This window comes from Neofelis nebulosa, chromosome 4, assembly GCF_028018385.1.
Source record: "Neofelis nebulosa isolate mNeoNeb1 chromosome 4, mNeoNeb1.pri, whole genome shotgun sequence".
Lineage (NCBI taxonomy): Eukaryota > Metazoa > Chordata > Mammalia > Carnivora > Felidae > Neofelis > Neofelis nebulosa.
In genome coordinates, this window is record NC_080785.1 from 108,094,967 (window position 1) to 108,109,566 (window position 14,600).

Sequence of the window (14,600 nt, forward strand, 5' to 3'; positions counted from 1 at the left end):
GTCACGGGGAGGTTGGCCGGTGGAGCCCCTCATGCTTCCGTTCTGGAAGTCTGTCTGCTTTGCCTTCTTCTCTTGCCCCGTTGCAGGGTTAGGATCTGTGGCCTTGTGTTGAAAACGGGCACAGCAGCAGAGGCCCTTGTCCCGGCCCAGCCTTAGCGTTCAGTCTTCTGGCTCCCGACCTGGTGTCGGCTTAAGATTTTTGCGTATGCTTTTTATGGAGGTAATTTTAACTTGCTGAGAAGTCTTTTACAATCGGAACGGCTGTCGGATTATGCGATTGACACAATCACATAATTTCTCTTCTCCAGCTTGCGGGCTTGACAGGTTCCGCTGAATGATTCTCACATGCTGAGCTGCCCGTGCACACCTGGTCAGAGGTGTGTGATTGTTCTGTACATTGTTGGATTGGATTTGCCAATATTTGATTGAGAATTTTTGTGCCTAAGTTCATGGGAGAGATTGGGCTGTAGTTTTTTGTTTGTATTTGGTGATGTCCTTGCCTTGCTTTGGTAACAGTATTTAACTCTGTCTCGTGGCACACCTGGGTGGCTCAGTCTTTAAGTGTCTGACTCTTGATTTGGGCTCAGGTCATGACCCCAGGGTTGAGATCGAGCCCCACGTTGGGCTCCATGCTCAGCATGGAGCCTGCTTAATATTCTCCGCCTTCCCCCCCCTCCCCCCGCCTCTCTCCCTCTCTGCCCTTGTCCCCAGCTCATTCTTTCTCTCTCACAAATAAAAATAATAAAATAAATTTGTCTCAGGAAACGAGTTAAGAGGCATTTTCTTAGGGCGCCTGGGTGGCTCAGTCGGTTGAGCATCCGACTTCGGCTCAGGTCACGATCTCGCGGTCCGTGAGTTCGAGCCCCGCGTCGGGCTCTGTGCTGACTGCTCAGAGCCTGGAGCCTGTTTCAGATTCTGTGTCTCCCTCTCTCTGTGACCCTCCCCCGTTCATGCTCTGTCTCTCTCTGTCTCAAAAATAAATGTTAAAAAAAAAAAAGAGGCATTCCCTCCTCTTCTGTTTTCTGGCAGAAATCGCTTTTTTTTTTTTTTTAATTTTTAGTTTATTTTTTGAGAGAGAGAGAAAGAGAGAGAGCAGGGGATGGGGCAGAGAGAGAAGGAGAGAGAGAATCCCAGGCAAGCGCTGCACCATCAGCACAGAGCCCGATGTGGGGCTCTAACCCACAAACCATGAGATCATGACCTGTGCCGAATGAAGAGTCAGATGCTTAACTGACTGAGCCACCGAGGGGCCCTGGGCAGAGATTGCTTTAAGTTGATATTAATTCTACTTTAGGGGTACCTGAGGGGCTCAGTCGGGTAAGCATCCGACTTCATCTCAGGTCACGATCTCACGGTTTGTGAATTCAAGTCCCATGTTGGTCTCTGTGCTGACAGCTCAGATCCTGGAGTCTGCTTCGGATTCTGTGTCTCCCTCTCTTTCTGCCTCTCCCCTGCTCACGTTCTGCCCCTCTCTCTCTCTCAAAAATAAATAAACATTAAAAAAAAATTTTTAATACTTTGTAAAATTCCCCAGTGAAATCATCTGGGCCTGAAAGTTTCTTTGGGTGAACTTTTAAATTAAAAAGTAATTTCTTTCATGGTTACAGGACTGTTCAGATTATCCATTTCATCTTGCTTGCTCGAATTTGGTGGATTTTAATGTTTCTCATGCCTCCGGGATTTCATGCGTCACTCTGGCGCTCCCAGAAGAATATCTCACCTGCCACCCGGGCTTCCTGTGGCCCCCTCGGGCTGACATGGAACTAACCATCCAGGCCCCCCGGTGTGCTCCTGGCCCTGGTCATCTGTGTCTGCTCTTTTAATGTTGGCAGCCTCGTTAGAGGTTTATCTATCTTACCAATTCTTCAAAGAACCTTTTCTTGGTTTCATTGATGCCCTCTCTTTTCCTGTTTTCCATTTCACTGATTTCTGCTCCTGACTTTATTATTTCCTTCTTTCTGCTTGTTTTGGTTTTATTTTGCTCTTTCTTCCCAAGTTTCACAAGGTAGGACCTACGATGACTTTGAGGCCTTGATGACTCTTGGCACTCGCAGACCACACACTTTGATGTTCCGTATTTTTATTTTTATCCAGTTGAGTTCTGTGTTTTTTTAATTTTTTTGACGTTTATTTATTTTTGAGACAGACACACGCATGCAGAATCTGAAGCAGACTCCACGCTCTGAGCTGTCAGCACAGAGCCTGACTCTGGGCTCGAACCCACGAACCACAAGCTCATGACCTGAGCCGAAGTCAGATGCTTAACCAGTTCTGTGTTTTTAAAAATGCCCTGGAGCACTTGCAGTTTGAGCCAGGATCATTTACAAGAGTGTGGTTTTCTTCCCAGTGTTTGGAGATTTTCCTCTTGCTGATTGACTTTGTGGGAGTCCACTGCAGTCTAAGTACAAACCCTGTGATTTCAGGTATTTTAGACATGTTGACGTTTGCCTTACAGTCTGGGGTTTGATCTGTCTTGGGGAACATTTCCCACGTTGAACACAGGGTCACTCTGCGCTGCTGGGGGGACCACCCCGCAGACCGCTGCGGGCGGGCGACGTGACTCCCTTACATCCAGCTGCTTTTCTGTCTAGAGGTCCTGAGGGTCAAGTCCAGTCCTCCACCGTTCCTGCAGACCGGCCCCCTCCTCTCAGCTCAGTCAGCCTCGGCCTCATGTGTTCCGAGGTTCCGAGAGCCAGCATGTGTGGCTCCATTACCCGTAACGTGTGTCAGTCTGTCGCCGCCTACCCCTTTGCCCCAAAGTGCACTTTCTCACGTACTGACTTAGCCACCCCCGCTTGTGGTTGTGTGTTGTGTGTGTTTGGTTACTATTCGTGTCATTTTCTGTTATTTTCTTCCAGCACAGCTGTCACTGGACTTGAAGTGAGTTTATTATAAACAGCATGTAGTTGTCTAGCTTTTTAATGATTATTTAACTTGAGAGAGAGAGAGTGCACGTGCGCACATACGCACGCACAAGTGGGGGAGGGGCAGAGAGAGGTAGACACAGTCCCCAGCAGGCTCCACGCTGTCAGCACAGAGCCCACATAGGGCTCGGTCTCACCAACCCTGAGATCATGACCCGAGCCGAAATCGAGAGTCGGCCACTTAACCAGCTGAGCCCCCCAGGCACCCCCAGTCTTGCTTTTCTATCCACTCAGCAAATCTTTGCCTCCTGATTTGTGAATTTATTTTTATTTATTTATTTATTTATTTGAAAAAGAGCACGAGGAGGGGAAGGGCAGAGTGAGAGGGAGAGAAGAGAATCCCAAGCAGGCTCCACACTCAGTACTCGGTACAGAGCCCCACTCAGGGCTCAGTCTCACTAACGCGGTGAGATCATGACCTGAGCCGAAACCGGGTCAAAACGAAGTCTTGGACAGACGCCTAACCGACTGGGCCATCCCGGAGGCAGGAGGGTTCTCAAGCGTTGAAAGAAAGTGTCGTTGAAAGAAAGTGTTGTCGCTGGAGAAGGAAGGCGCTTTGGCCACAGGTACACACCCCGCCTGCCTGGAAAAGCAAGCCTGTTGACAAAGGAAGGACAGGACAAGTGAGCACCTGGAGGGAGGAGGGGTGGGGCCTGGGAAAGGCAGAAATGCTGCATGACAGGCTGGCTTGAGGGGAGAAGTGCACGGGGGCTCTCCTCGGTGCTCCCTTGGGTCTCTCAGCCGCTTCCCTGATTTTGTCTTCAGCGCTAGACGTCACAGGTCAGGCGTCCCGACGTGGGTTGCCTTAGGGTTTGAGATTTGCTCAGCTGCTTGAAGATATGTTTCTATTTTTTGCCTACAAGCTTCAGCTATCATTTCTTTGAATACTCTTTTTCCTTAGTTTTTATTTTATTTTTTCCTTATTTATTTTTTTGAGAGAGAGACAGGGCACGTGCAGGGGAGGGGCAGAGAGAGAGGGAGACACAGAATCCGAAGCAGGTTCCAGGCTCCGAGCTGTCAGCACAGAGCCCGACACAGGGCTAGAACTCATGGACCGTGAGATCATGACCTGAGCCAAAGCTGGACACTCAACCGACTGAGCCACCCAGGTGACCCCCTCCCTCTTTTTTTAATGTTTTTTATTTTGAGAGAGAAAGAGAATCTCAAGCAGGCTCCGCACTATCAGTGCAGAGCCCGACGTGGGGCTTGAGATCATGACCTGAGTGGAGATCAAGAGTTGGTCACTTAAGTGACCGTGCTGCCCAGGCGCCTCTGTTTTGGTTGTCTCCTATTTCCTGCATTTCTTGTTAGATTAGTCAGGAGGAAGGGAGAGACCAGCCTATGTCCAGACTGGAAGCCCCTCGGGACTGCTGAAGGACTTTGGGTTTCTGGAAAATCTGTGTTGTCCAGATGGTAGGGGGTCTGCAGGGCAGTGGGAGCTAGGAGGGGGTCTGCCAAGGCAAAAGGTGAAGGGCCCTAGAAGGAGGCAACTTAGGAAACCCTGGGAGGTGTGGATGAAGGGTGTGGGGGAGGAGAGGAAGAGAAGGGGAGCCCATGGGGGGGGAGAGGGAGGGGGACGAGGGGACGGGTCGCCGGCATTGCCAGCAGGTGACAGGGTGCAGGACGCAGAGAGCCAGCCCCACGCTGCGTCTGGGGTCGTGCCAGCAGCAGACAAGGTGGGGGACACTCCCCCCACCCCCACCCGCGACAACCGCCGCTCTGATTCCCTGCCTGCACCCAGCTCAGGGGTGGTGACAATGGTCATCTGTGTCCCCGGGCCGGAGCCTGGCACTGGGCGGGTGTGAGCGCGGGAGGGCCTGGGTGGGAGTGAGGGCACAGATCAGGGAGGCTCGAGAGCGCTGTCGCCCCTGGGGTGTGGCCCGGGCGGCCTCCGGGACGAGGAAGGCGTGTCTCCTCTTCCTCCGCCCGAGAGCCCAGCGGCGGGGGGCACGGGGACCGGGGCGGGAACTGGGGTTGGCCGCGGCTCCCCCTCCCTCGGGGCTGCCCGCCCCGCGGCGCTCCCACCGGTTTCCCTGCCCTCCGGTTTCCATGGAGCCGGGAGGCGGTTGCCACGGAGACCGACGGCGAGGACCAGCCAATCAGCGTGGAGCTGCGGCTCCAGCTCACCTCCGGGATGGAGGCAAGGGGTGGGGGGCGCAGGAGGCCGGGCACCAGGACTGCGCCGCCGCCTCCCCCAGAGCGCCCAGGCCCCCGCAGCCCGAGTTCTGGCGACCGTCCCCGCCCCCGCCCCTGCCAGTTCCCGGCTTAGGGGTGATGCTCCATGGGGTCGGGCTCCTCCCGTTAAAGACGGAGATGCTGCAGGAAAGGCGGGGCCGCGCGGCGCGGAAGGAGGGCGCAGCCTGGGTCGGGGGAGGGAGGGAGGCTGCACCCCCACCCGGCGCCTCCCCCCTGCACGGCCCTCCGCAGTGCTCGGAGCGCACGCGCACGCTCACTCGGGGCGCCAGCGGGCGGGGCGCCTCTGACATCATCCGCTGACCCCCACCCCCCGGCCGAGGGGCGGTGGCCGCGCAGGCTCGGCCTGACGGACACACGGACAGACCGGGCACGGAGGGAAGGGCGCGCGGTCAGGCCATGCCCGGGGAGGCTGCCCGCGCCGAGTTGCTGCTGCCGGAGGCGGGCGGGCCCGGGCCCCGCACAGGTGAGGTCTCGCTCCTGCGTGCGTCTCTGCCGCCCTCCGCCTCTCCCCGCCTGTCCCTCTCCGCCCTTCTCTACCCAGCCCCCTCCCCGTCCCCTCCCGGGTCCTTTTGGCGTCCTGCCCTTTCGAGCACCTGAATCCTGACACCCCCCCCCGCCCCCACCCAATGCCCCGCAAGTCCCAACTCAGGACTGCGGGGAAGGGCAGGGGGAACCCGGGTGTCCTCCAGGAGCCAGAGGGGCCTTGTGGGGATCATCCCCCAGCTCTGGGGCTCGCGGGCCCACCGCCCGCCCTCTGGGCCGCCGCCCCATTGTCTTCGAGGAGCCCAGGGTCAGGCAGTCCTGGGCGGCTCAGGTCTCATATGAACCCTCAGATGCCTGAAGGCCGCCCCAGCGCCAGTGACTGGTCGGGCCTGGGTCTGCGGAGCAGGACTGGAGCTGGAGCCTGGGGAAGGCAGAGGGGCCGCTGTGAGCCGGGGTGCCCTGGGGGAGCAGGGTCTGGGGAACTAGGGCCGGGGCGCAGGCCCACATCCTCAGAAAGGCCGGGCCAGCACTGCTGGTGGAGGCTGAGGGGGTCTGCCTGGGTCTGGGAGGACCAGCCAGGGTGACCAGCCGGAGGTCAGCCATGTGTGGGTCCTGGAGGGCCATGGGCACCTTGCTGTGGATAGAAGTCACCCAGCAATGTGACCAGTCCTGGGCCCAGGGGCCTGGTCTCCCTCTGGGGTCCCGTAAAGTGGATGGAGGCTAGGACTCCCCAGACCCAGGGTCTCAGGCTGGCTCTGCTCAGGCCGCTTGATGACCTTGATGGTTACAAAAACCTTTGACCTTTGGCTTCCCTTCCCCTCCCCCCTTGGCCCAGCTCTGCCCTCTCCCTGCCCCAGTGCAGGTTGGTAAGGGCACCACACTGGCTCTGTGCCAAGAGCCCCGACTCCACCCGACCCCGCCCACCACACCCACCTCCAGGCCCTGGGTGTCTGTCACACTGCAGCCAGCTTGTGAACCCGCTTCTCAGGGTCCCCCCACCACCTGAGAATCCCAGTGGTGTGGCCCAAGGGCCCCGGGCTCAGCCACGACTGCAGGCCCGCGGGTAGGCCCGGGAGGGGGCTGCCCCTTTGTGAAAGTTTCCTCTCTAGTCCTGGCAAATACTCTACTTTGCAGACAGAAAGCCAGGGCACAGAGGTACTTGAGGGGTGATCGCGGGTGAGCGTCATAGAACAGGACCCCCAGAGGCAGCCTCCCTAACACTGCCAGGGGACCCACTCGTGTGTTCCTGGGCAGGGGGGGGGGAGCTCTTCCAGCCCCCCGTGACCCCCCAGGGCCCATCCCCACTGCAGCGCTGCCCCCGCCGTGTGCTCCAGCCCAGGGCCTGTCCCGTCAGCTCTGGGAGCAGGTACGGGGCAGGGCCGGCTACAAGCAGGCAGGCTGGCCTCAGGTGCCCACGGGGCAGTGAGGAGAGGGATGAGGAAGAGGGCCCGGGCCCCCGTGTCACAGGAGCTGTGAGGCCTTCATTGTCCCAGGGCAGTTGAATGCGGAGGCCTCTCCCTAGAGGTCACGAGAGGTCACAGACTGAGGGCAGGGGGCCAGCCAGCTGGCACCCAAGGAGACGGGTACCAGCCTCACCCCTGCAGAGCCTCAGAGAGAAGCCCATTACTGTGTTCGGCTGACCCCCTGCCACTCCCCATCCCCCCCGTGGCTGCTGCGCTGCGCCCCACGCCCCACGCCAGATGGTGCGGCCCCAGGTCACTCTCCCGCCCGCCCTGCACTCCACACCCCGTACCCTCCTCACGCCCTTCTCTTCCCACAGAGTCATCCTGTGATGTGGCCTCGGCCTCCACCCCTAGAGGGGACCGGCTGGAGCACTGTGCCCTGAGCCCGGGTCCTGGCGGCCTGGCCCTCGAGTTCCTACCCAGCAAGCCGGGCACCCGGCCCCCGCCGGAGGGAGCCAGCTGGGATGCGGGGCCGCGCGGCACCCCCTCCGCCTGGGCGGTCCCCGCAGAAGGCAGCCCCAGCCCTGGGCCACCCGAAGCCCGGCCCGCCGGGGGTCCCCCTCCAGCCACCCTGGAGCCCCGGATCGTGATGGGCGAGGAGACCCGCCGGGCGCCCCCGCCACCCAGGGCAGCCCTGCCAGAGCTCAGGGACCGGGAAGGTGGGCATCCCAGCCTGAACCCACCCTCCGAGTTGTGTTCTCAGGGTGACCCTCCTGTGCCTTGCCCTGCCCCAGACCCCGACTCCTACTTCACGCCTCCCTCCACCCCCACCGAGACCACCTGTGCCCTGCTCCTCGGCGCAGGGCCCCGCAGGGATGCCCGGGACACCCAGGCTGAGCTGGGGGACTCGCCGCCAGCCTCGCCCTCGGGCTCTTACATCACAGCGGACGGCGACAGTTGGGCCTCGTCCCCGTCCTGTTCCCTGAGCCTACTGGTCCCGGCCGAAGGGCTGGACATCCCCTCAGGCTGGGGCTTCTCCCCGCCGGGGTCTGTGGCAGACGAGCAGGAGCCGTCCCCTGCCGGGCCCCCAGGGCCCCCATCCCCGGAGTCCAGCATCTCGGCAGACAGCAGCTCTTCCTGGGGCCAGGATGGCCACTTCTTCGAGCTGGACTTCCTGGCCAACGACCCAATGATCCCCGCCTCCCTCCTGCCTTTCCGGGGCAGCCTCCTCTTCCAGGTGGAGGCCGTGGAGGTGACGCCAAGGGCCCCTGAGGAGGAGGAAGAGGAGGAGGAAGAGGAGGAGGAGGAGGACAGCCGGGACTCTGCAGGGGACCCAGCCGGGGAGGGCGAGGACGACAGCACGTTCGCCTCCTCCCTGCAGTCACTGTCTGACCTCTCCATCACCGAGGGCATGGACGAGGCCTTCGCCTTCCGGGACGACACCTCAGCGGCCTCGTCCGACCCCGATTCTGCCTCCTATGCGGGGGCAGACGACGAGAGGCTGTACAGCGGGGAGCCCCATGCGCAGCCCGCCGCCCTGCTCCAGGACGGCGCTGGGGGGCTGCCCGTTCCTGGGATCTCTGAGGGAGAGGCCGGCCGGGCCATGGAGGGCCACGAACCGGGTGCCCAGGAGACAGGGGCGGTCCCTGCTCCCACCCTGCAGGAAGCCCCAGGCCACCCCTGGGTGACCTCGCAGGCCTGGGGGGAGGAGGAGGGCTCCGTCCTGGGCCCAGCGCCTGTTGCCACAGTCACACTTCAGCCCCTGCAGTTGGAGGACGGCGCTGCCGTAGGCCTGGCCCCTTGCACTGCCCCAGAAGAGGGGGACCTCACACCAAGCCCAGACTCTCCGCAGACCCTGAAGCAAGAAGCAGGCCAGGACCCTGACTCTGTGGCCCCAGCCCGGCCCCCACAGGACACAGGCCTCCCCTTGGGCCGGGGGCCTGCCGCTGCGGCCAGGCTTCAGAAGCTGCACGTACACACCCCAAGGATCAAGCCTGTGGTCACCGCAGCCCAGCAGGAAGGACAAACAACCTTGGAACCGAGGCCGGCACCTGAGGAGAGGGACACAAGACATGCTGGAGGCCTGGAGCCTTCGGCCTGGAACCAAGCCCAGCTGGAAGGCGTGGAGCCAGCTGCAGACACTGGTACACTCTGGGCCTCAAGGGGAACTGCAGGCACCCCCAAGTCTGCCACGGAGGCCGCACAACCCCCACAGCCTGCCACGAAGACCCCAGAATGCCCCAAGGTTGCCACGGAAGCCCTGGAGCACCCCAAGACTACCACAGAGGCCCCAGAACACCCTGAGCCTGTCCCAGAGGCCCCAGAACACCCTGAGCCTGTCCCAGAGGCCCCAGAACACCCTAAGCCTGTCACTGAGACCCCAGGACACCCTGAGTCTGTCCCAGAGGCCCCAGAACACCCTGAGCCTGCCATGGAGACCCCAGAACATCCTGGGCTTGCCACAGAAGCCCCAGAACATCCTGGGTCTGTCATGGAGACCCCAGAACACCCTGAGTCTGTCACTGAGACCTCAGGACGCCCTGAGTCTGTCACAGAGGCCCCAGGACACTCTGAGCCTGTAACAGAGGCCCCAGAACACCCTGAGCCTGTCACAGAGACCCAAGAACTTCCTGGGTCTGCCACGGAGATCTCAAAAAACCCTGAGTCTGTCACTGAGACCCCAGGACGCTCTGAGCCTGTAACAGAAGCCCCAGAACACCCTGAGCCTGTCACAGAGACCCAAGAACATCCTGGGTCTGCCACGGAGACCCCAGAACCCTCTGAGGCTGTCACAGAGGCCCCAGAACAGCCTGAGCCTGCCACAGAGGTCCTGGAACATCCTGGGTCTGCCATGGAGACCCCAGAACACGCTGAGTCTGTCACCGAGACCCCAGAACACCCTGAGCCTGTCCCAGAGGCCCCAGAACATCCTGGGTCTGCCATGGAGACCCCAGAACACCCTGAGTCTGTCACTGAGACCCCAGGACACCCTGAGTCTGTCCCAGAGGCTCCAGAACACCCTGAGCCTACCATGGAGACCCCAGAACATCCTGGGCCTGCCACAGAGACCCCAGAACATCCTGGGCCTGCCACAGAGGCCCCAGAACATCCTGGGTCTGTCACGGAGACCCCAGAACACCCTGAGTCTGTCACAGAGGCCCCAGAACATCCTGGGCCTGTCACCGAGACCCCAGGACACCCTGAGTCTGTCACAGAGGCTCCGGAACATCCTGGGCCCGTCACCGAGACCCCAGAACACTCTAAGCCTGTCACAGAGGCTCTGGAACATTCTGAGCCTGTCATAGAGGCCCCAGAACGCTCTGAGCTTGCCACAGAAGCCCCAGAACACTCTGAGCCTGTCACAGAGGCTCCAGAACACCCTGAGTCTGTCACAGAGACCCCAGAACACCCTGAGCCTGTCACAGAGACCCCAGAACATGCTGGGCCTGACACCGAGAGCCCAGACCACTCTGAGCCTGTCACAGATGCCCTGGAACATTCTGAGCCTGTCACAGAGATCCTGGAACATCCTGGGCCTGCCATGGAGGCCCCAGAATGCCCTGAGGCTGTCACAGAGGCCCTGGAACATCCTGGGCCTGTCACCAAGACCCCAAAACACTCTGAGCGTGTCACAGAGGCCCTGGAACATTCTGAGCCTACCACAGATGCTCTAGAACTTCCTGAACCTGCTATGGAGGCCCTGGAGCACCCCAAGACTACCACAGAGGCCCCAGAACACCCTGAGTCCATCCCAGAGACCCCGGAACATCCTGGCCCTGCCACAGAGGCCCTAGAACATTCTGAGCCTGCCACGGAGACCCTGGAACACCCTGAGCCTGCCACAGAGGCCCCGGAACACCCAGAGCCTGCCACGGAGGCCCCGGAACACCCAGAGCCTGCCATGGAGGCCCCAGAACACCCACAGCCTGCCAGGGAGGCCCCAGAACACTCAGAGCCTGCTATGGAGGCTCTGGAGCACCCCAAGACTACCACAGAGACCCCAGAACACCCTGAGTCCATCCCAGAGACCCCGGACCATCCTGGGCCTGCCATGGAGGCCCCAGAATACCCAGAGCCTACCACAGAGGCCCTGGAACATTCTGAGCCTACCACGGAGACCACAGAATGCCCTGAGGCTGCAACTGAGACCCGGGAACAGCCTGACCTTGCCACAGAGGCCCCAGAACAGCCTGAGTCTGGCACGGAGGCCCCAGAACAGCCTGAGCCTGGCACGGAGGCCCCGGAACAGCCTGAGCCTGGCACGGAGGCCCCAGAACAGCCTGAGCCTGCCACGGAGGCCCTGGAACACACTGAGCCTGCCAAGGAGGCCCCGGAACACCCAGAGCCTGCCACGGAGGCCCCGGAACACCCTGAGCCTGCCAAGGAGGCCGCGGAACACCCAGAGCCTACCAAGGAGGCCCCGGAACACCCAGAGCCTGCCACGGAGGCCCCGGAACACCCAGAGCCTGCCACGGAGGCCCCGGAACACCCAGAGCCTGCCACAGAGGCCCCGGAACAGCCTGAGCCTGCCACGGAGGCCCCGGAATGCCCTGAGCCTGCCACGGAGGCCCTGGAACAGCCTGAGCCTGCCACGGAGGCCCCGGAACACCCAGAGCCTGCCACGGAGGCCCCGGAACAGCCTGAGCCTGCCACGGAGGCCCCGGAACAGCCTGAGCCTGCCACGGAGGCCCCGGAACAGCCTGAGCCTGCCACGGAGGCCCCGGAACGCCCTGAGCCTGCCCCGGAGGCCCCGGAATGCCCTGAGCCTGCCGAACGCCCTGAGCCTGCCCCGGAGGCCCCGGAACACCCAGAGCCTGCCCTGGAGGCCCCGGAACACCCAGAGCCTGCCACGGAGGCTCTGGAACATTCTGAGCCTGCCACGGAGGTCCTGGAACTCCCTCGGCCTATCGTAGCAGCCCTAGAACCTCCAGAACCTGCCAGAGAGGCCCTAGAATGCCCTGAGCCTGCCACGGAGGCCATGGCCCCACCCACTCCTGTCTCTGCTGGAGAGGAAGCAGTGGCGGTCCTGTTGGCACCTGAGCAGGGAACCCATCCCGGGGCCCGTGTGCGCACTGCCCACACAGCTGGGTCCTGCTCAGCCCCGAAGGAGGCCCTAGGGGGTGAGAATTGCCGGGCTGGGGGCCTTGAGCCAGCACCCCAGGGGGCTAGGAGGGCACATCCTGCCGCGCGCCCTGAGGTAGGCCAAAGAGCAAACCAGGGGCTCGGGTTTCCCCTTGCTGTGACCTCGGAGGCGGGGCCGGGCTCCAGTGCAGAGTCCCCACTGAGGTCCGCACCCAGGCCAGGCAGGGGCTGCCCCAAAGAGCCTACCCCACACGCACCAGCACCCTGTCTTCAGCGGGAGCCCGTGCCGGGCCCGGGAAGTGGAGCATGGGCGCAGGTGGCACCAGGAGCACCCAGCTCGTCCCCAGCACAGTCCCTGGAGAGCCCTGCCGGAGGCCCACCCAGCGTGCCCCGGGACAGGGTCCTCGGCCCCGAGCCCTCTGCTCCCCGTGTCCCCACAGAGGCACTCCTTGCTCCCTGCCCTTGCCAGGGCCCCAGGGAAGACTCGGTGGAAGGCAAGGAGCCCTCGGGCTCTCCGGGCCTCCAGCCACCACGGGCAGGAGCCCAGCGGGCGGCAGCTACCTTCTCAGGAATCACAAAGCCTCCAGGGGCCGGGCATCGTGTAGGCCTCCCGCCCCACTCCCCCCTCCTCAGCCCCAAAACGGCCCCTGTGGGGGACACCCATGCCAAAGACCAGGCCTGGAGGCTCTCGCCCCCCTGCCAAGTGCCTCCTGGCCCTCGAGGGCTCCCGGCCGCCGAGCAGCAGGATGACCAGGACAGCCTGGAGGAAGGTGAGTGGGGGGCAGGGGAGGACACAGCCGGAGCGCAGTCCTGAGCGGGGCACCAGAGTGAGTGGGTGGGCGGGCTATGGGGCCAAGTCAGAAGGCAGAGGCCTTCTTCACACCTCCCCCCTCCCCAGACTCGCCACCCAGGGCCCCGGGATCCGGCCAGGGATCGGCCCAGCACTCCGACAGCCATGGGGAGTCGTCAGCAGAACCAGAGGAGCAGGAACTGTCAGGAGCACAGGGCGCACAGTGCCCAGCTCAGGTGCCCGGCCAGGGGGGAGGGCGCACCCCTGGAAGGGCATCCCCTACTCAGGGGCTCAGACCCTGTCCTCCCCAGGCCCCGGCCAGCGGTGGCAGCGAGGAGACCGTCGCCAAAGCCAAGCAGAGTCGCAGTGAGAAGAAGGCCCGAAAGGTGGGTGGGGGGGCCGGCCACTTAAGGGGACCCCTCAGAGCCAATGGCCGACGAGCCGTCGAGTAAACGCAGTCCCGGACACCGGTGCGAAGCTGGGGCCCCATGTACGCCCCGGGCAGGGTGGGCCCAAAGCCCACAGAGGGTCCCCCAGAGTCGGCGGCAGAGCCCCCCTTCCCCCGTCGGCGTGCTGCCCCCCCACCCCAGCCTGGGACCCCCCCGGCCGATGACCGGGTCTGAGCCCACTGTGCCCCCAGGCGATGTCCAAGCTGGGCCTGCGGCAAATCCAGGGGGTCACCAGGATCACCATCCAGAAGTCCAAGAACATCCTCTTTGTCATCGCCAAGCCTGACGTCTTCAAGAGCCCGGCCTCGGACACCTACGTGGTCTTCGGGGAGGCCAAGGTCTGGCCGGCCCAGGGTGGGGGTGGGGACTCGGGGCGGGGGCCTGGCTGACAGCCGTGCCCCCTGCTGCAGATCGAGGACCTGTCCCAGCAAGTGCACAGAGCCGCTGCCGAGAAGTTCAAAGTGCCCACGGAGACTTCCGCCCTGGTTCCCGAGTCCACGCCAGGGCCGCTAGTGAGGCCCGAGTGTGAGGAGGAGGAGGAGGAGGAAGAGGAGGAGGAGGTGAGGCCCAGGGACACAGGGGGGCCAGGGGCTCTCGGGGCTCTTCCCGGGGAGGGGGCAGCCCCAGAACCTGCCTGCTCACCTCCCCCCACCCCGCCCAGGTGGACGAGGCAGGGCTGGAGCTCCGGGACATCGAGCTGGTGATGGCGCAGGCCAACGTGTCGAGGGCCAGGGCCGTGCGGGCCCTGAGGGACAACCAGAGTGACATCGTCAACGCCATCATGGTGAGCGGCCGGCCCCTTCCCAGACCCCTGTCGCTGGCACTGCCGGGCCCCTCCCCAGCCTGCCCTGTCTTTCTGCATTTCCCACAGGAACTCACCATGTAGCCGCCGACCGCCACCCGCCCGCCACGGATCCGTCCCCACCCCCAGCTGTGCTGCTCAATAAATGGGTGTCTCCTCAGAGCCTCTGCTCTTGCTCCAAAGTCCCGGGCAGGCTGCGGCCACATGGCACTTGTGAAGGGGAGACACTTCCTGGGCCCATGCAGAGCCCCAGGAGAGCGGGGGGGTCTCCCCTCCCATGTCCTACAGGGTAGAGGTCTGTCCCCTGTGTTCGTAAAGGCTGGTGTGCCCACCCGCTCATGTCCCAGAAATGGTGGCCTCCCCATGCCCCTGGAGGGTGGGTGTCCTCTCCCTCTGTCCCCAGAGGTCAGGGCTCTGTTCCCACATGTCCCACAGAATGGGGGTCCTGTGTCCACCCCCAAGTGGGGCTCT

The 14,600-nt window shown here is 62.5% G+C and overlaps 1 protein-coding gene across 2 annotated transcripts; it reads left to right on the forward strand.

The window, feature by feature from the left end:
- Positions 1-5,160: 5,160 nt before the first annotated feature.
- NACAD (NAC alpha domain containing) lies at positions 5,161-14,291 on the forward strand. Of its 2 annotated transcripts, XM_058725633.1 has the most exons (8): positions 5,163-5,583; positions 7,384-12,858; positions 12,987-13,114; positions 13,190-13,264; positions 13,519-13,665; positions 13,738-13,887; positions 13,989-14,111; positions 14,199-14,291. In XM_058725633.1, exons 1-8 carry the CDS (start codon positions 5,517-5,519, stop codon positions 14,211-14,213), a joined length of 6,180 nt encoding a protein of 2,059 aa, XP_058581616.1. In that variant the 5' UTR covers positions 5,163-5,516; the 3' UTR covers positions 14,214-14,291. The 2 variants fall into 2 exon arrangements, with proteins under 2 accessions (XP_058581617.1, XP_058581616.1); XM_058725634.1 differs by lacking the exon at positions 13,190-13,264 and having other exon boundaries at positions 5,161-5,583.
- Positions 14,292-14,600: the final 309 nt, after the last annotated feature.

Coding starts and splice junctions, on each gene's coding strand:
- NACAD (XM_058725633.1), top strand. CDS start 5,517: ATGCCCGGGGAGGCTGCCCGCGCCGAGTTGCTGCTGCCGGAGGCGGGC. Junction 12,859..12,986: donor CCAGGACAGCCTGGAGGAAG/GTGAGTGGGGGG, acceptor CCCCCTCCCCAG/ACTCGCCACCCAGGGCCCCG. Junction 13,666..13,737: donor TGGTCTTCGGGGAGGCCAAG/GTCTGGCCGGCC, acceptor CCCCTGCTGCAG/ATCGAGGACCTGTCCCAGCA.